Source organism: Apium graveolens, chromosome 3, assembly GCF_009905375.1.
Source record: "Apium graveolens cultivar Ventura chromosome 3, ASM990537v1, whole genome shotgun sequence".
Lineage (NCBI taxonomy): Eukaryota > Viridiplantae > Streptophyta > Magnoliopsida > Apiales > Apiaceae > Apium > Apium graveolens.
The window spans coordinates 6,165,676-6,186,626 of record NC_133649.1 but is presented as its reverse complement, the minus strand read 5'-3'; the positions used below and the strand labels follow the sequence as shown (position 1 = coordinate 6,186,626).

Sequence of the window (20,951 nt, the reverse complement as noted above, 5' to 3'; positions counted from 1 at the left end):
ATAATTAAACAGAATAATAATTTACAAGTCGAAATAATACAATTTCTAATATATATTTAAGAGGTACTAAATTAAATTAAAACCAAAACAGAATTTTAATTCGAAAAATCAAGTATGCAATCCAAATTTAAGTTTAGCTCACATCAAGCATGATCACTCTAAAACCGAGACTGAACTTAATCAACTCACTGAGTCAAACTCGTTCAACTCGTTCTTATATACGTTTCCCCCGTACAACACCCCGCCACTCATACACATCTCTATCCAATTCACACCGTCATCGCCGCCTCTCCACCGCCGTAACGCCACCGCAATTTCCTCCGGCGTGTAAAATGTCGGTGATCGATCCGGAACCAACTCAACCAGAATCCGATGCTTCCAACGCAATCGACGAAGGATCAGATCGCAGCGTAGCGTCTGTTGATAATGAATACGTCGATGTCGATGAGGAGAGTGCTCGTAGTAGCGAGAGTTCGAAAGCAGTGTTGCCGGAGGAGATGTGTAAAAGTGTGGTGAAACTCACGTGTGAGAGTTCAGTTGAAGGCGGTGAATGCGTTGTGTATCTTATCGGAACTGCTCATGTTTCTCTGGTACGTAATGTTTCGAGTTTTTTTGAGGAGTTTTTAGGTTTATTACTTTGTTTGATAATTGAATTGGAGCATTTGATTGTGTAAAACCTAGAGAATTTGGAGGTAGTAGGTGAACTGTTCGATAATTGAGTTCCTTGTACGTAATGTTTGGAGGATTTTCGAGGAATTGATAGGTTTATTACTTTGTCTAGTGTGTGATGTTTGTGTGATAATTAAATTGGAGCATTTGATTATGTAAAACCTAGAGAATTTGGAGCTAGTAGGGGAATTGTGGATAATTGAGTCCTATAGTGCGTGATTTTAATTTGTTTGTTTTTGAATTGTATATGATGTTGAGGATTTTGGAGGAATTGTTAGGTTTGTACTTTGTTCTGTGTGTGATGTATGTGTAATAAATTGAAATTGAAGCATTTGATTGTGTAAAACCTAGAGAATTCGGAGCTAGTAGGTGAATTGTTTGAAAATTGAGTGTACGGATTTCTCTCGTATGCTTATTTTGGTAATTTATGTTTGTTTCTCTGTATCCGTTTGATTCTATAAGAATTTGAGGAATTTGGAGTGTATTTATTCGTTTCTTTGGTGTTCGATGGATGATAGTATTTTTTATAAGTTGTATTATTTGATTGTTAATGTTTGATGGATGATAATTTCTTTTATGATTTGAAAATTTGATTGTTAAAAAGGTAAAGAACTTGAAAATTAGTATTTTGAAGCTGGTAAATAGAATGCGATTGATCATGAGCTTTGGTTAAAATATACAAATTACAAGTATTAACTGAAGTGCTAGGCTGGACTATTTTGATTAACGTTCTGGAAGATATAACTATAGTATGGTCTTTAAGTTTAGTTTAACTGAGGCATATAGAATGTTATTTGAATTGCAAGATTAATCGTAAGCAGGAGCTTGGTCTAATTCTACAGCCATGGTTTTGAGCTGATTGTGGAAATATGGATTTTAAAGTCCTCTGGTTGACGAATTGTTACGATTAGAGAATTCTTTACCTTTGCACATAATACTTGCACATGTTATTATTCAAGCTCTTTTTTTCCTATTAAAATTTGAATCTTAAACATTTGCATTTTTTTTCATTATATATGTGCATGTGTGTTTTCTATGTCTTTAAATTCGTGAAGTCGACTGCAAAAGTTATGGGGCAGAGGGTAGTATATTTGTTGGACTTATTATTATTTTTAATTGAGTAATGGATTATAACAGGATGCACCAAATTTGGACTTTGTTTTCGTTCTCCCTAAAGCATTTCCAAATCAACCTACTCCGGTTTCGAGCTGTTGGCCTCATACCTTCGACTTTATAACTTTTTGAGATCTGAATTTGGCCTGCCTCTGAATGAACAATTGTTTTGGCTATTTTGAATTAATTACAGTCATTTAAAGGCAACCAGGTTTAGGAAAAAGTTTCTGCATCAAATTCTGCTAGTGCATTTTTTGGTTCTGTTCAAGACTTCAAGTTAAAGGGATTAGGGGATTGTGAGTAAAGGCTAGGACATTTACATTATTGCTTTTATTTTATCTGACGTTGAAAAAATGGCGTTTTTATTGGCCGCAGAACCCTTTTTTTTTGTAATTTTATTGTTTACAATTTTTGGTATTAGAGCAAATTGTTTATTGATTCATTCTGGGTTCCTACTAGAATATCCAATATGAGTGAGTTTTTATACCCTCCCAATTGCCTGTTTTTTTATGCTTTTGCTTGTTGAAGATCCTCGGGGGCTTGTGCTTGTGTTCTAGTCATCCTATTTTAAAATTGAATCTATTTTCTATGAAAAACAAACTTGTTAAAATGGACTCTCCTTTTCATTTTTGGAGGTGAGACTATCGAGACAAAGGATGATTATCCAGTGTTAAACATGTCTTCATCCTCCTGTAGGTTTTAAAACTTTTCATAGTCTCAGAATTTAACCATAAAATCTAAATATGGAATGCACGACAATATTGAGTTAGATGATAATACGTAGACTTATCATCATATGCAGTACTGAACAGTTTTGGAATTTGTATTGCAGGAATCCTGCCAAGAAGTTGAAGCTGTAATTAAATTTTTACAACCACAGGTATGTTATAGCCTGTAAACATCTTTTGATACAAGGTTTTTTAGCGGGCTTAGACCTGCTTCCTGCTTTTTCATTGTATGAGTTTCTGAACTGGCCTTCACTTGTAAATGTGTGGAGAATAGGTTGTCTTTTTGGAGTTATGTGCAAGTCGGGTATCCATACTTGCGCCTCAGAATCTAAAGGTTTGTGCTCGTAATATAAGATTCTCAATCTGTCTCTCTATTTCTTGAACTCTTCCCACTCTCGCTATATTGTCTTGTGTCTGAGGCGCTGTGCTGATGGTGGAAAGACGAACATATATACTCCTATAGGAGATATATTTACTTTTAATTTGTCTTGTCACATCATATTGTCATATGAAGGCGTAACGGTTGCTTGTTATTTTCTTAGGTTAGGCTTTCAATTATGTCCTCATGTGGATGAACCATACTGGTGTTTTACAGTCTTAGTTACATTTCATGTTTTTTTAGTTTGGAGGTTGGATATAGATGTCATATTATAAAGTATTTGGTGAATCAAACGCCTTGATTTTGTTCCTTAAGTTGTATGGATAGTCTTACTGGAAGGTAGGAAATTCTATGAAGATTAATAAGCATTATATTAACTTGTTACCTTTTTTTTTAACATGTACTCATGTTTAGTTCACCAGGTACCTACAGTTGGAGACATGATAGACCAGTGGAAGAAGAAGAAAAGTAATGCCTTTGGAATTCTCTACAGCTGGTTTCTCGCTAAGGTGTAGTATGAAGTTTAAAGCTGTACTGAAATAATATGTTCCCTTATGTTATTTCTATATTTCTCACAATAATGATCATACGTTTGATAAGAAGAAACATGCCAAAACCATACTTATTTTGTATTCCGAATTTTAAATTTTCTTGCTTGTTTGTGTTATATAGGTCGCGAGTAAGCTTGAGGTTTTTCCTGGTTCTGAATTTCGTGTGGCATATGAAGAAGCTATGAAATATGGAGGCAAGGTGATACTCGGTGATCGCCCAGTAAATGTAAGATATTTTGTGGATTGTTGCATTCAATTTATCTTGTTTTAATCTCTTTTTGTTTTCAATAATCTTGTCATGCTACCGGTGTATATTTAAAAACTAAGAATTTCAACATCTTATATCTTTGTGTACTATTGTATTTTTTTTGCATATACTGGTGCAACGTTATGCATCAACTGGTTTAAGTGAATTTATTAACATGGCGATTCTTTTAAGATCCTAATGATTAGTAGTAGGAGGATAAAATGCTGTAATGGGAAAAGACATTTTTATATTATAGTACCTAGACAAAAGGATCACGTAGTCTACGCATGTAGTTGAAGCATAGATTTGTTTAAATATGCTGCATCACGATTTCACGTTCATGAGAGTTAGGTCTTAGATTTAACATCTATTGCGCCTCATTTTAATGTTTTGTTTCCAAGTCATCCATTTTTTGAAAGTTGGAGCTTTTAGTTAATAGTACTACTTGTTAGTACCCATGAGATTCATGGTTGTATTATTTTTAGTTATATGAAAAATACTATAAGTATGATGTAGTTAATAATATATTTGATAGTTTCGGACTATTAGTTCTAGACTTCTAGTAATATTTATTAAATATTACATATTATTTATGTAATTAAAATAATGTATAATAATAATTTAATCATAGGTATTTACCATCTTAAATGGCAATATTTTAACTTGACATGACTACTTATAATTTTTATTCATGTACATGAAATATTGCAAAATAAACTAACTATAATGCAATATATGTAACAATAATTATATTAAGTATCACTACAAGAAATAGATAACATAGAAGATTGAAGAATTCTATAATATACACATAATTTACTAGTATTGTAAACAGAAACATATTGTATACGTAAGTATCATAATTAAGAATACATAGCAACGTATAAAAAAACTAACATGCCATGCTACAAGTCAAAATTTTAAAATCCATAAAAGTTAACCCCTATTTTTTTTCCTCCAAGACTGTTATAGAATCATATAACATTACATTAATAATTTGAACCTTTTTTTTATTAAAAAAAAATAAAAATATGCGGGACTCCTTAATATTTCCCAAGATATTGGGTCTTTCTAGTTATATTTTACAAATTTTAGCTCTACTTTAGCTCAGAAAGGATTGAGCTGGGAAATTTTTGAATGAAAATGTAATCATTGGGACAAGTACAACTATATGCTTCGTTTAATATATAGATAGATATATTTGATTGGTTATAAGTAGGATTATTCTAATTAGATTAATGCAAGTCTTGACAAAAGTGAAAGTTGAGTTTGAAAATAAAAAATTGTATAACATACTATTACTTAATAGTCTATTGTTTACATTTTGGATTTACGGTACAATTGTATAATATATGATATGAATAAAAATGTACAATTTATAGTTAAAGATGTTTAATCTCTGATGTTCTTTGCATAATTTTTGACAGATAACTCTGGGGCGCACATGGGGAAAATTGCCGCTTTGGCATAAGTTGAAATTACTGTATTCTTTACTATTTCAAGCAATTCTTTTGCCGAGCGCAGAAGATCTGACTCGAATGGTAAGATTATTTGCTAGAAGGTTCCTCTAGATCGAAATATTTTGAGATTAGATTAACGTAGAAATGGGCTTATTTGCAAATTTGTGGAATCCAATTTTTATTTACTTTTACCCTTTTGTTTGATGGGTGTTGCAGCTGAAGGAAATGGATGATGTGGACATGCTAACCCTTGTAATCCAAGAGTTGAGCAAAGAGTTTCCAACTGTGATGGAAACTCTTGTTCATGAACGAGATAAGTTAGTATCTTACTTTCATTTTTTTCTTGCATATAGTTTTCAACCTGCTGAACTTGCTTGATCTCCCTCATAGCTGTTAAATGCTTATCTTCCTTATTATTCGGATATTTGGTTTGTTGCTTTTCTCTGTTTTTTGTGCTTCCATGCCTAAAAAATTGTATAGGAGATGGAGATAGGTTGATCAAATACTTCTATGGTACGTTCGCAAAACTAGGAATTTTTTTAATGTGATGAATTTGGTCCAAATGACATTTTTGGATTTTCTAAGAACCCTGGCATTTAAGTGTTGGCTTAAATTTGAGAATTTGAAACGAGAACTCAATTTATGTCAAATGAAATTTATCTTTTGAAATGAACACCATTTTTTTAAACACAGTCCAAGTGATAATATGAACTTAAATTTATCAATTCACATAGTAGAGCGCTGGTATTTGCATCTATATTCTTTCTTTAGTTTGTGGTGCCCTGACCTTTGATGGCTACAGATCTTGTATAATTAATTTATTAAAATCTGTAACTTACCTGCAGCTAAGTTATTTGTTACAGGGTAGTTTAATATCTTCATTTTAAAAAATAGTGCAGCAAAAATTTCATGATCTATAATAGGTTGATGATTTAAAACTTTTACCTGCATCTGCTAAACAGTAATGCAGATCCTCTACTGATTGGTTATGGAAGAGTTTTTCCTAGAGCCTCTATGCAGTTTAACTAATTAAGAAAGTCTGTGGATGCTAAATTTCATCTTGATTGTTAGTACTATTTTGCTGGTATAATAGTATGGTTTTGAATTCCGTATGTTTCTGCGTCAGGTGATGGAGTTCACTGAAATGTGAGAATAATACAAGTAACCGCTCCAAATGGATCTTAAGTTTTAGAATATTACATATGGAGATGCTGTGTGGTTCTGCCGTTCCGGTCTCTAGAGGCATAATGTTTTTGTTGCAAATAGGCCTAGTTTGACTCTGCATCCACCCAATAAGCACTTGCACAAGTTTTTCTTTTTTGAAGTATTTAATTGCGAATGTTTTAATTTACATAGCTGTTGAACTATTAATCATTCAATTTACCAAAATTAAGTATGTAAGTAGAAGTTACATAGTGAATCACTATGTAACTTCTACTTACATAGTGATCAACCAAACAAAATATAATCTTCACCCAGGAGCTGTAAAACTTAACGGAGTTCCGGAACTCTAAATAACCTAAGGAGCTGCAAAGTTTGTGAAACAAAGGAGGGCTTAGACAGTAATGTAGTACCAGCTGTGATAATTGCATAAATTATAACTACCTCAGATTTTTACTTCATGCAGTCGTACAAAGTGGCATGGATGGTTTAACATATATATAATGCCATAACTTTCTATGTATCCATCTTATTGTTGAACAGTCAATTTGGTTAATATTTAGAACTAGACTTATCCACCCAAGAATGATGTTTTTTATAATCTATAAGTTTCTCATGTAACCATCTTATTGATGAACAGTAATTTGGTTTACTAATTGAACTAGACTTATCCACCCGATAATGATGTTATTATCAATGTCCTTTTTCAAAACTTGTATATATTTATCTCTGATTTACTTTAACTTGGTTTTATATTCAGGTACATGTCATCCAGGTTATTAAAAGTTGCAAATGAGCATAGTTCAGTTGTTGCAGTTGTTGGGAAGGGGCACCTACAAGGAATAAAGAAGCATTGGAAACAACCTGTCGAGGTTAGTGAAAGATTTCTGTATTGAGGAATTTCGTAGAAATAGCTGTATCTACATATTAATCTTATATTTATGGACCTTATGGTTGAAGCAATTACATAATTATACTGACCAAGAGTTCTTAATTGCATTTTTCTGATTGGATATTTGCTAATTCGAGATTGGCCAACTCTCTGGGTTTCTTTTGATGGTCATTTAAAGGTCATTCTATTTTTAGGTAATAGCTGAAAAGCATGTGAACATGAATCCTATTATTTTCGACACATTTGAGTTCCTTGAGTTCTTGTATAGCCATATGAAACAGAAGAATAGGAACCCGTAGCCCGTAGGGTACAGCTAGTTACCTGTGGAAATCTGAATCATTAACCAATTGAACAGATGCACTCCTGTTTGGGGAAAACCTGTGATATCTATAACAATTGTTAGCAGACAGAATCTGACTATAATCTTAAGCTTAGAATAGCTACTACAGCTCACTCATTATAAGCACCCGAAATGGGCAAGAGGTATATGCTTAAAATTGAAAATTAAAAAAAAACAAATATGAGCGAAGTAGTGCTCATATTCTAATTATTCTTTTTGGCAAACTAGAATTCAATTAAAAAACACATATCACATATGTAATAGAATGCAAGCTGCTCAATAATTTGACAACCATTTACATTTTGGGTACAAAAAGTTCACAAGCTTCAATAATCTGTCTATAGTCAGTTATGAATTTTCAGTCATGGGTATACTACGAACTACTCACTCCGTTTTTTTAGATGCCACTTATTAGTCGTCCATCTCAATGTTCTACTCAAACTTATGAACTGTTTTCCAAAATTACTCTCCCTTGGTCATTTCCAATGCTGGCTTCTCCCCATACACAAACACACTAAATAAGTGCAATAATTATGGGTATAAGTGGGAAACATGGCATTTTCAGAAGTGACTAGTAAAAGGGAATGGAGCAAGTAACATCTTAGAGCACTACTGTATAATTTGCATTTGAAACAACAAATTACTAGTTAGTAAGATTCTGTTATAATGCAGGATTACATTATAACACCACAGTATAAGATTATGTGTCTATTACAAACTAAAATTTGGGAGTACTACAGTATAAAATTACCTTCCACATCATGTTTTGTCTGATCATTGTGTAGTGTTGTAATTTGTATCTAGCGGTTTTGTTATATATCAGCTGAGTCTGTATGATGATGACTTACTATTGGGAGAGAGTAGTTTGAATGTTGAAATTTTAAATGGAATTTCGTTCATATAGTCTATTTATACTTGTGTACATCTTTTAGCTCTGTTTTGTTCCATCCATGGACTATATTCTGTACGAATTTAAGTCTGAGTTTGTATTTGCTTATATAGAGCCCGAACTGTGTGGGGTCTTGCCAATTTGAAGCCTTTTATCATTAAAAGCAATATATGCCAGTGCAATGCAAATCTTGGTTAGTGGATCGGAAAAGTTGTACTTGACTGTTATTTGCAATCTGTTTGTTGTGCAGTTGAATGATCTTTTAGCTATGCCTTCAAGAAAAGGAGCTATATCTGCAGCCAAGATCCTCCAAACAATTGGTGTTACAGTCGCTGGAGTGGCCATTGTATCTGGCCTTTATCTTTCAAGTAAAAAATAATGTGAAGTTCTCCTTCCTTTAGAAAATTAAAGTTGATTGCACTTAGAAATTCGGGAACTAGGGTTTTTCTGGCTGATATGTTTTACAGTAACGATTTTCTTCTTATGCCCTTTCAAATTGGATATCACTTGAGGCGGAAATATAAACTTTGTTTTTTAACAAATTGGTATTGCTGAAGGACTGCCAGGCAATATCGAACCTTCAGTGACAATGGCACCATACAAATGTATTGTGCCAGGACCCGACTTTTTACGAGGCAGAATCTTTTTCTGGCCGTAAGTCTGCTCCAACACCAAGATGCGAAGAGATGGAGGAATTACCGTTTGATGTAATGAGAAAAGTAGTAACACAATATTTCCCTCCGTCTCAATTAGTCAAATGTATAACTGAGTGTTGTAAAAAGGGTAAATCGGACCTAAGCGGTGAAGTCAGAGCTTAAGCGCCACTTAAGCATTTTAGATTTAAGCGCGACTTAAACGGTTTTAAAAACGAATGCTTAATCGGATTATAAATAAATATGTATATATTAAAAATAAAGAATTTTTTTTGAATAAAAAGATAACATTCACGTATTATAATAAACTAATAAAATAATCATTTACAGAGTCATAATCAACTTAAAAAATAAAAATAACATTTAAAAATATTAAATTACACTTTTTTTAAAAATAAGATTTATTTTTTTCTAATTATTTTTAGTATCCCTTTTAATTCGTCAAAAATCGCTTAAGCGATCAAATTTCGCTTAATTTCGCTTAAAGCCGCTTAAACTTGATTAAACTTTATTAAACACTTCAATATCTGATTTTACATTAATCCAAGCAATTTTATCTCCGATTTCACTTAAATCTCCGCTTAAGCGTCCGCTTAATGCGCTTTTTACAAGTCTGTGTATAACAAGAGGTGTGTCCTCTGGCAACTCTATTGAAATTAGTTCCTTGTACTGATTGTTATTAATGTTGTCTTAAGGTATCTATCAAGTCATAATCGGTAAACAAACGAAAACTGATTAGTCTTAATCTAAGTAACTGTCAGCGGCCATTTGGATCATTCTTAAAGGAATGTACAAAGAGGAACACATGCTCAAAAATTAATAATAAAAACGATGAAGAAACAGGGTACATATTCCACAAAATAAAACAATTCCAAGCACAGCTAATCTCTTTCAATCAAGAAACTTATTAAGCATTTCTACCTACTCATTTGTATATATATAGGTATTAACGTAATTCATTAACATTGGCATGAAATTTAATCAAATATTCAAGTCAAACTAGTACAGATGTACACTTGAATATATAAAATAATTCAGTGTACACAGGCAGGAGACACCACAGTAATATATTAAGTTTAATCTATATAAAATAGAAAATAAAAGAATAACGATTCTGAGATTAATTTTAATTTTTTTTAATATTACAATAAAAATATTTATAAATAAGTTTTGCCGTTTATTATTGGATAATTTTTATGTTTATGTTTTTATTTTGTTTGTAAATGTGTGAAATATGTACTATGGTCTATGTTTGACTAAGAAATATGATCTCACTTCTTGGATTTCACGTAAGTATAAAAAATTAACTATTTGAAGAATTTTACTTGGATCATTACTAAAAACGGAAAACATAGGGTTTATTGTAACATATACTGGCCACCACCTACTTATTTTATGTTTGTAGTAAAAGGAAGATTCATTCCTTGACAAATTAGGAATAAGTAGGGCTGTCAAAAAAATTCGAAAAATCCGATATTCGTCCAAAAAATTCGCATTCGTATCCGAAATAAAGCGGACGTTATCCGTATCCGACACAAAGCGGATATTATCCGTATTCGAATCCGACGATTGCGGATACGGATACGGATATAGGCATATTTGTATTCGATAATATCTGAATCCGAATAAATATATTTTATATTTAAATATTTAAATAATTTAAAAATATATTATATTAAATTTATAGTGTGTTTATGTACACACATATATTAAATATCATGTTTATACAAATTTTATAGACATATAGAAAAAATCATTTGAGTTCAACAATTTAAAGAATTCGTTTATATTGAAAAGAAAAACAAAATTAATTTTTGAAAATTTAAAATATAATTAAATCACTTTATCACCTATTTTAATTTTTAAAAATGAATTTTTATTTTTAACTATATTTTTTTTATTTTTTTTCAATTTTTTTAATTTTTAATATAAAATAAAAAATTCTAATTGAAAATCAGATTCGGATCCGGATATTATCCGTGTCCGGATAGTATCCGTCGGATCCGGATTCGGATATTATTCTTTAAATATTTTCGGATTCGGATACGGATACGGATTTTCGGATTCGGATCCGAATCCGGATATAGGCAGATCCGTATCCGAATTATCCGTTTGACACCCCTAGGAATAAGAAACAAGACAGGAGTCGTAAAAACGCACTGATCATAGAGGGTCCTGGATTAGTATACACAATCTAAACATTAGTATTACTTTTTATTTGAATAAGAGACTATAGACCAGGTCTATGTGTGTCAGAGTATTTCTGGGAGTTAATTAGATAGTTGAGTAATAGGAGTCCAGTGAAGTATTTGCTATTTTTATGTAACCACAATCGTGGGTGTATATTGTTTTATAAATCTTTCATGTAATCATTTTCTGAAGCAATGCAGAAGAACATTTTCTTCCCATCTTGCTTTTCCCGTTTCATACAAACACATTATATCTATACATAGTCTAGTTTTAATATTAGGTATCAGAGCTAACGGTTGTTAATGTCCAAGTTCATGCCCCGAAATATTATGGAGACATCGAAGAGCAAAGAAGATTTTGTTGGTCTAAACTACCCGATGCGGGCTAGAAACAACTATACCGCATGGTCTTTGAAGATGAAGGTGTTCATGGAAGTAAGCGGTAAAAACCGACGATTGAAAGGCGAAGGTTGCAATTCGAACTGATAAATTTGCTCTGACAGCTATATGTATACTGTAGGAGATACTGTTGATGTTAGTTAGAAAAGAAAACCGCAAAAGAAGTATGAGAGACCATCAAAACACTCTGTATGGTTGCAGATCGTGTGAAGGTTGCAAAGGTGCAAACATTGAGAACCGAGTTCGAATCCTTAAGTATGAAAAAACGGATCAACTCGAAGACTTCTATATGAAACTGAATGTGATTGTAACTAATATACGTGTTTTAGGTGAGAAGGTGGAAGAGGTAAACGTTGTTAAGAAACTATTAAGGGCCGTGCCGTCCAAATTTCTACAGATAGCCTCAATTATTGAACAGTTCGGGGATGTAGATCACATGTCTGTGGATGAGGTTGTAGGACGACTAAAAGGCCATGAGAAAGGATGCGGGGACAAATGGAGACCCCTGGTGGCCAACTTCTTTTGTCTCAAGAGGAGAAAGGAAGGAGTCACAGGTGTATTACCTCGATAACGGGGCCAATAATCATATGACTTTGGGGATGACTCTAAGTTTAGCAATAAGGGAAAGGAACAATATCATTCAAATGTAAGAACGGTGAAGAACATCTTTTAAAGGAGGTATATCTCATCCTGACTTTGTGTAATATATAATATAATAAGCCTTGGCCAGCTATCTGAGGATGAGAGCAAGGTTATTTTAAAAGGAGATTACCTATAAATTTATGAAGAAACAAGGAGGCTGTTAATGATAGTGCAAAGGTCTGAGAATCGTTTATACAAGATAAGTCTTGAGGAAAACAGTCCTAAGTGCTTGATGTCAAAGAATGAGGAATAGACTTGGCTCTGGCATGCCCTTATGGGGCATTTGAATTTTAAAGTCATAGAACTTATGTCAAAGGAGAGTATGGCAATTGGGATGCCAAACTTGATGCTGCCAAAAGCCCTGTGAAGGCTGTTTGATGTCCAAACAGTCAAGGAAACCATTTCCGACTCAAGTTGTTTTTGTTGCAAAACAGACACTCGAATTGATCAATGAGGACATCTGTGGGCCTATCTCGCCACCAACGCCGGCTGGTAATAGGTACTTTCTATTGCTTGTAGATGATATGAGTCGTAAGATGTGGGTGTACTTGTTAAAAACCAAGGGTGAAGCATTTGAAATGTTTAAACGATGTAAAGCATCTGTTGAGAATAAATCTGAAAAATGAATCAAAATCCTAAGGACGGACCGATGTGGCGAGTTTTGTAGTAGGGAGTTTACATTATTTTGTGAGGAGGCTGGTATTTTGAGGCACTATACCGCTCCTTATACCCCGCAACAAAATGGGGTTGTTGAGCGTAGGAATCGAACTGTTGCTGCTATGACAAGAAGTTTTTTAAAAGGCTCAAACTTGCTGTCATATATGTGGGTTGAAGCCGTGCGGCACTTCATTCATGTTCTCAATCGAGTGGCCACACGTGTGCTAAATGTAAGGACTCCCTACGAGGCCTGGAATGGTTTCAAACCTGATATTGGTGGAATAAAAGTCTTCGGCTGCCTTGCATATATGAAGATACTAGCCGTACAAACAACGAAGCTAGACAATCGATGTAAGGCAGTATTATACCTGGGTATAAGGACCTGGAACAAAAGCAAGTCGCCTGTATGATCCAACTAGTGGCAAAGTGCATATAAGTAGATATGTTATCTTTAGAGAATATGAATTTTGGCAGTGAAATCAAAATGGTAATGGTGAGGTATCTTTCCCAAGCTCTGTTGTGATAGTGAATTATGCACCAGACGTGGTTGACACATTTCAGTAGGATCATGAGATTGTGACACCTGGTTTTTCAAGTGATCAGTCAAGTAATAGTAATCAGTCCAATTCTTCGTCCAGTTCTTCTGGCGATCAGAATGGCACGCCTGGTGGGATACCCAGGGAAGTTTCCTCCTTAATTAGTGGTGAAGCATCATCTGCGATTAATTAGTATTTAGGGTCATCTTCTTCAAGTAATGATCAACCTAAAAATTTCAGACTTCTAAGCGATATATATGAAGTAACTGAGGAAATCGAGCTTGCTGATGACCTATTGCTTTTGAGTGTTGAAGAACCAAGCAATTATACTCAAGCTATCCAAGAAGTCAAATGGAAAAAGGCTATGAAGTATGAACTTGAATCTATCGAGAAGAACAAAACCTGGAGTTTAGTTGATTTACCACCTGGTCGTGAAGCCAAAGGCCTAAAGTGGGTCTTCAAGGTAAAGAAAGATACAAACAGAGCAATTATAAAGCACAAGGTGAGACTAGTCGCAAAAGGATTTGGGCCAAATGTGCCTGGAAAGTTCACTACCTGGATGTGAAATCAGCATTCCTCAATGGGGAAATAAAGGAAGAAGTGTACATGAAGTAACCAGAGGGGTTCGTTAAATCGAATCAGGAACATAAAGTTTACAAGTTGTATAAATCTCTCTATGGTTTCAGATAGGCGCCAAGGGCTTGGTACGGTCGTTTAAAAAAATTCCTACAAATATTAGGTTTTGTCAAGTGTCCATATCAACATGCTGTCTACACTAAGCGAGAAGGTAACGAGTCTCTGATAATTGGTGTTTATGTGGATGACTTATTGGTAACGGGTATTAAAGTTATCATACTGAACTATTCGTTTGAAGTATATAAAATTATAATAATTATTTAAGAATCTTGAATGTATTTTTTCACATTTTCTGTATATTTTATATTGTAGACAATCTAGTATCAACTAGGATAACAGAAGATTAGATTGTTAAACTCCTTATATAATATAATAAAAGCTCACAGTCTAAGTGATGTTAGAAAAACCACTGGAACGGCTGTAGTATTATTTATATTAGTCTGTCTTGACTATTAAATATTACTAATATACTTTGTGTATATTGAGCATGATCAAATTTAGAATTATTCACTTATACTGATTAACAAAGTGAATTAAAATTCTATGTTATTATTATTGCTTAGGTTCTTAATCCGGATATTGTGATTGACACGTGTATATAGTTTACATGCTTTAATTTATATATGAGATAATTTTTTTGAATTAAATCATTGTATTTTGGGTAATGGAATAATATACATGGTGAATATTGACTGTTGAAGGAATCCATATTCTGACATTATTCGGGTTAATGATGTCCCCTTGAAAACTCAAAAAGATTTAATTATGTAACTAATTTACGTGTTTTAGGTGAGAAGGTGGAAGAGGTAAACGTTGTTAAGAAACTATTAAGGGCCATGCCGTCCAAATTTCTACAGATAGCCTCAACTATTGAACAGTTCGGGGATTTAGATCACATGTCTGTGGAGGAGGTTGTAGGACGACTAAAAGCCCATGAGAAAGGATGCGGGGACAAATGGAGACCCCTGGCGGCCAACTTCTTTTGTCTCAAGAGGAGTGGCATAAAATGTTAGGAAAAAACAATAATGTTCATCGAGGTTGTTTTAATTCTGAACGTGGACGTGGCTGAGGCCAATTCAAATTCGACAACGGAGGCATGGGTCGCCAAAATCAGGGTGAGAATGTGAGTCGTGGTTCAAAACCAAGTCGTGATAGAAACAAAGCTAAATGTTTCACCTGTGTTTTGTATGGTCACTACGCGGCGGAGTGCCGTAAACCTTGACATGAGAAAGACTATAACAAGGACAAGGAAATAAATCTATCCAAAGTACAAGAAGACGAGCCCGCACTTTTGTTTGTCGAGTGTGGAAACAAAGATGAAAATGGAATGATAATTCTTAATGAGGAAGATGTTGTGCCAAATCTAAGCTCAAGTGTTGGAGAAAGGAAGGAGTCACAGGTGTATTACCTCGATAACGGGGCCAATAATCATATGACTGACCAACGCGGAAAGTTTATGGAACTTGACGAGAATATCACATGACTGGTAAAATTTGGGGATGACTCTAAGTTTAGCAATAAGGGAAAGGAACAATATCATTCAAATGTAAAAACGGTGAAGAACATCTTTTAAAGGAGGTATATCTCATCCTGACTTTGTGTGATATATAATATAATAAGCCTTGGCCAGCTATCTGAGGATGAGAGCAAGGTTATTTTAAAAGGAGATTACCTATAAATTTATGAAAAAACAAGGAGGCTGTTAATGATAGTGCAAAGGTCTGAGAATCGTTTATACAAGATAAGTCTTGAGGAAAACAGTCCTAAGTGCTTGATGTCAAAGAATGAGGAACAGACTTGGCTCTGGTATGCCCTTATGGGGCATTTGAATTTTAAAGTCATAGAACTTATGTCAAAGGAGAGTATGACAATTGGGATGCCAAACTTGATGCTGCCAAAAGCCCTGTGAAGGCTGTTTGATGTTCAAACAGTCAAGAAAACCATTTCCGACTCAAGCTATTTTTGCTGCAAAACAGACACTCGAATTGATCAATGAGGACATCTGTGGGCCTATCTCGCCACCAACGCCGGCTGGTAATAGGTACTTTCTATTGCTTGTAGATGATATGAGTCATAAGATGTGGGTGTATGTTAGTCCCTTAACAATATAGCAAGAATTACAGAAGGGGGGTTGAATGGAATTCTTGAACCTTTTTCTTGAAATAAAAATGTTCAACTCGATTATAGATATATTTGTTTTGATTAGCACAATACGGAATATAAACTTGAATGGATCAAAACATAAGTAATTAAAAACAAGAGTTTTTAAAAACTTTTTGGTGGATTTAAACAATTCCACCAGAGATATATATAATATATCGAGAGGACTCTGTGTGCAGAAATGCTCACAGCTGCTTACAAAATGGAACTGCTGAGAATACAGGAAATGCTAAAGATTATGCTTACAAAGATTTCTCTGTTTTTGTGTTTCTTCAGCTATCTCAGTTATTTTTCTATTTGCTACTCTCTTGGTTTACATATTACCAAGATTACAAAGTCAAAAAGACTGAACAAATATAAAATCTAACAGTCTTGATCTTTGCTGCTTTTCATCCTCTATTACCCAGTTAATGGGCTTCGACAGTGTGTTTGTATCCAACTCGACGGCTGTGTGTCAGCTTTCACTGTTCAACTGATATTTGAATTCTTGATATGATCATCTGTCGACTTTCAGATCATCCGTTAATGACTTGATTGATCATCCGTCGACTGCTATGTTAAACATCCGTTGATAGTCATTTGATCATCCGTCGAAGGCTTTGTTAATAATCCGTCGGTAGCTATTTTGGCACTTGACTTCATTTCACTTATACAGAATTACAAGACATTGCTTATGTACAATTAATCAACCTATTCTGCATATCTAGTTAAAGTCAACATGACTTATATGCTACTACAGATTCTATACAAAGGGGCATACATCACTGTGCTACAATCCTATTATTACATAAGCTACTCACTCGATGGATAATAAGTTAATCATCCGTCAGGACTATAATAAGTTATCCGTCGGGACTATAATTCTTATCCGTCGAGAGCTATATTATTTCACTAAGTAAAATCTACTTAGATATTTTGTTTAAGTGATCATCAAGTACACAACATATTCACAACAATCTCCCCCAATTTATGTCTACTGGAATTGTAGCCATAAATTAAGAGACACTTGATGATAACAAAACATCCTAAACATATATCTTTAAAGATAAGTAGATAAAACTGAAAGTGCTTCAATTAAACAAAATGTACAAGGTTTGGCTCACAGTCAGTTCAAGATGCTCCTCTAGCCTGAGCAGATTTTTCTAGTTTCTTGAAGGTCTGGATCTTCTTCCAAGCTTTCTGTTGTTTTCTTCAATTTGATTCTGGAGCTGCCTGTGGAATTCTAATTCATCAGATTCTAAGAGATCTAGCATTTCTTGCATCTCCAAGAGAGTCTCATTGCTAGAGATACTCAATTGGTCTTCTAGTCTGAAGAATCTTCTCACACCCTTGTCATCCATGAATTCCATCAGCCAGTAGGGCCTTAGATGCACTCTTCTCCCTGTGTATGGGATGATGAGAGTCTTGGGAAGTGCATCTTTGGCTCTAACACTCCTTAGCTCTTCAATCTTCTTCAATACTAATCTTCTTGTAGTTACATTGAACCCAAAGTTTTTCTTGAAGGATGAATAGACTTTGATCAACACAACTTGGCTTTCTTGAAGTATCCTGTGAAGATGCCACTGAATCTCCCTTCCTCCTTTGTACTTGAACACCAAAATTTCAGGTAGGTTTTTCGTATGCATCAATTGCCCTTACTTCATCCAGCTTTTCCAGATAAAGGTTTAGATCTGAGAATTCTTTGATGTCACACAAGTACAAGTAGTCTCCCCTGTTGACCTTGGGTTGAGCTTTGACTACTAACTTGGATTTGAGAGGTGATAACTTCACTTTCTTGACTACCCTTGATTTTGTCCTTTTTGGCTTAGTAAGAATTGGCAAGTTGAAATCAGGAATTGGTAATTTATCCCACTCTATTGGCTCATCCTTTGGCACAATAGGCTCTCCATGTATGTTCCTGTAGGGGTCCACCACCCTTATGTCTTCAAATACCACAGAGGGCTTTGATGCTTGAGTTTCAGCTTGAGTGGATTCCTTAGGAAATTGATCTTCCAATTCCTTGTCAACAACATCCAGTTTCCTTTTTGTTCTTCTAGCCAGTTCTTTCTTTCCTGGGGATTTCTTCTGTTCTTCAATCTTCTTCTTTGATTCAGCAGCTTGAGATGGTTGAGAGGGAATTTGTTGAGAAAAATTCACAGCCTGTAGCTTGGCCAAGATAGCAAACTGTTCTTTCTTTTGTTTAGACTTCTTTGCATCTAGAGCAGCTTACCTCTTTTCCTGCTTCAATCTGGCTTTTTCTTCTTTCTTTGCTTGAGTAAATTATGGATGTCCAGCTACCACACAAATTTCCTTTCCATTTCTAAATATCTTTGTAATTCTCTTTCTTGAGGCTGAATCAGCTGGATCTTTGTAGAAGATAATAAATCTTGACAGAAGCTTCTTTTCATCAGGCTTGGGTGTCTCATACACAGTATCCATAGGGTTCTTCAAAGATGACTTTGGATAGTTTGCCCTTGGTTTAAGAATGATCTCAGCCTTTGTAGTCTTGATGCATGAAGATTGTCCTTTCTCCAGATAGTTCATGCTCATCTCATTCACACTGATTGGCTTGACATGAGAGTGATGGATGGCTGATTGAACTGGTTCCTTGAATAATTCAAACTTTTTCTGTATTTCCTCATCAATCTTTTTCCAATTGATCAAAGTCAACTTTCCTTTATCAGCATCTTTCAAATTTTCTGCTGCTGCATTGATTAGATCTATACCATCTGCAACTGGTGGCTTGGAGATAGTAATTGAATGTACAATTACTTTGCTGATTTGAACTTGAAGTGTCTCCCCCTCAGTTGGTCCTTTCTCCCCCTTACTTGATTCTCTCTCCCCCTTTTTGTTATCATCAAGTGGAGGAGTTAGGCCTTGTGCTTTAGCCAGTTGCATAAGAAGATTTGTCTGAGTCTGTTGATTTTGAAGAAGTAAAGCCACTGAATTCTCAATAACTTGAACTCTGTTCTCCAGCTTGGCTATCTTCTTGTCAGAATCTGATTCTCTCCTTAATCTTAGTAATAGATCTTACATGGTACCATATGGCATGATTGAATCCAGCTTTTCAGAATTGTATGTCTTCAAGTCAGCTATTTCTCTTTTGAGTTCATCCACGTTCATATTCTGTCTTAAGTGTTGGATCTTCATGAGATGTAAAGAGTCTAGGTGAGCTTGAAGAACTGCCTTGGTACCGGCATCTGAAGTTTCCTGAAGAGCCTGTTGAATAGCTATTACTTGTTTGACCAAGGACACCTCAAATTGTTCTGGTGTAGATTCCTTTGCCCATGCCCATTCAGGTAAACTTAAAGCAGAACTTGGGCCTTCAGCTCCCCCTAAGTTCATGCTTCCATCCAAAGAACCAGAGTCATCATCATCAGAATTTACTCCAAATTCTTCAGATGGCTCTCCAGCTTGAGAAGGCATCCTGTTAACAGCAGCTTTATCTCTTTGAAGAGATTCTGTGGTGTGCACTAAATTCAAAGTCTGCTCTGCCTCCACATTGCCCTGAGCAGCCAACAATTGATAGACTGACACAGGATGAGTAAAAGTGTCAGCATCCAAGGAAATGTTATCAATTACAGCTTTATAATATTGCTAAAATTGTCTTTCCTTTTCAGCATCATCCACAATCATTGACTCACTAGCAATGGCTGGTTCCATCCTTATTTCTCTTGTACCTTCCTTTCTCTCATATTCTCTCTTTTGTTGCATCAGGGTCTCACCCTGGCTCCCCACCCTCACACCCTCACACCCTCACCTTCACCTACTAAGGTGGGACTCCTCTCACTCACTTTTGCCAATCCTGAATGAATGGATTGCTGAGATTCACTCTTTTCCTCTCCTTTTGCCTGGGAGCAACCCAGCCTCTCACTCAATGCACTCTCCTCTCCCAGTCCTAAGAGTGATTGTATTACCACTAAGTCTTCTGCACTTGAAATTATTGAAGTTTGAAGTTGTGCAGAGACACTCGATGGATAAGTGATATCCGTCGGGTGAGTGGTAAAGCTATCCGACGGATAACTGCTGTTAAGCTTATCCGTCGGGATACAATCACTACTCGACGGATGAGCAATATCCATCGAGAGAGAAGAAGTGAATGAGGTGGGAAGAGAAACTATTGTAGACTCTGTGTTGATTGAAGTTATTTGAGGCACAGATGTCACAATAGAATATGAAAGAATTGGCAAGTGAGCCAACAAATCATCTAAAAGATGATGCTCACTTGCACCAGATTTTGGCTTCCCCAACAGAGTTAAAGAAGGGGAATCAGGAATTGAAGTGTTTATCATGTCCACTTCCAGTGAGTTAGTTGGTGAGTATGGTGTTTCAGTGGCTTCTATAATGAGAGATTTTGGCTGTGACTCCACATTTGTTGGAGCCACATCAAACTAAATTTGAGAAGGTGCAGGGACTGTATCTTTAGCACCAGTTTGCACTAAGTGTGTGCCCTGTGCATCCCCAGTTGTTTTTGATTTCTTCTTTCTAGTGTAAGTTTGGGGTGTGCTTGTGTCCCTAACCCTCTTGGCCTGTGCTCTTGGATGAGAGCTTTGTTCAATAGCCACATCCTTTTGGGAGGATGCAGCTAGAAGTGAGCTTTTGTCCTTTTTAAGCACTACAGTTTGTTGGGAAACTGCAGTGTGGCTAGGCTGGGATTCACTCAACTCTCCA

General features: G+C 35.1%; 1 protein-coding gene across 2 annotated transcripts; it reads left to right on the top strand.

Annotated features, from left to right (window-relative positions):
- The first annotated feature begins 134 nt into the window (after nucleotides 1-134).
- LOC141711509 (uncharacterized) lies at nucleotides 135-8,971 on the top strand. 2 transcript variants are annotated; one of them, XM_074513985.1, is made up of 9 exons: nucleotides 135-590; nucleotides 2,615-2,662; nucleotides 2,785-2,844; nucleotides 3,312-3,398; nucleotides 3,562-3,666; nucleotides 5,115-5,228; nucleotides 5,364-5,464; nucleotides 6,274-6,308; nucleotides 7,069-7,180. In XM_074513985.1, exons 1-8 carry the CDS (start codon nucleotides 150-152, stop codon nucleotides 6,275-6,277), a joined length of 960 nt encoding a protein of 319 aa, XP_074370086.1. In that variant the 5' UTR covers nucleotides 135-149; the 3' UTR covers nucleotides 6,278-6,308; nucleotides 7,069-7,180. The 2 variants fall into 2 exon arrangements, with proteins under 2 accessions (XP_074370086.1, XP_074370085.1); XM_074513984.1 differs by lacking the exon at nucleotides 6,274-6,308 and adding an exon at nucleotides 8,680-8,971 and having other exon boundaries at nucleotides 140-590.
- Nucleotides 8,972-20,951: the final 11,980 nt, after the last annotated feature.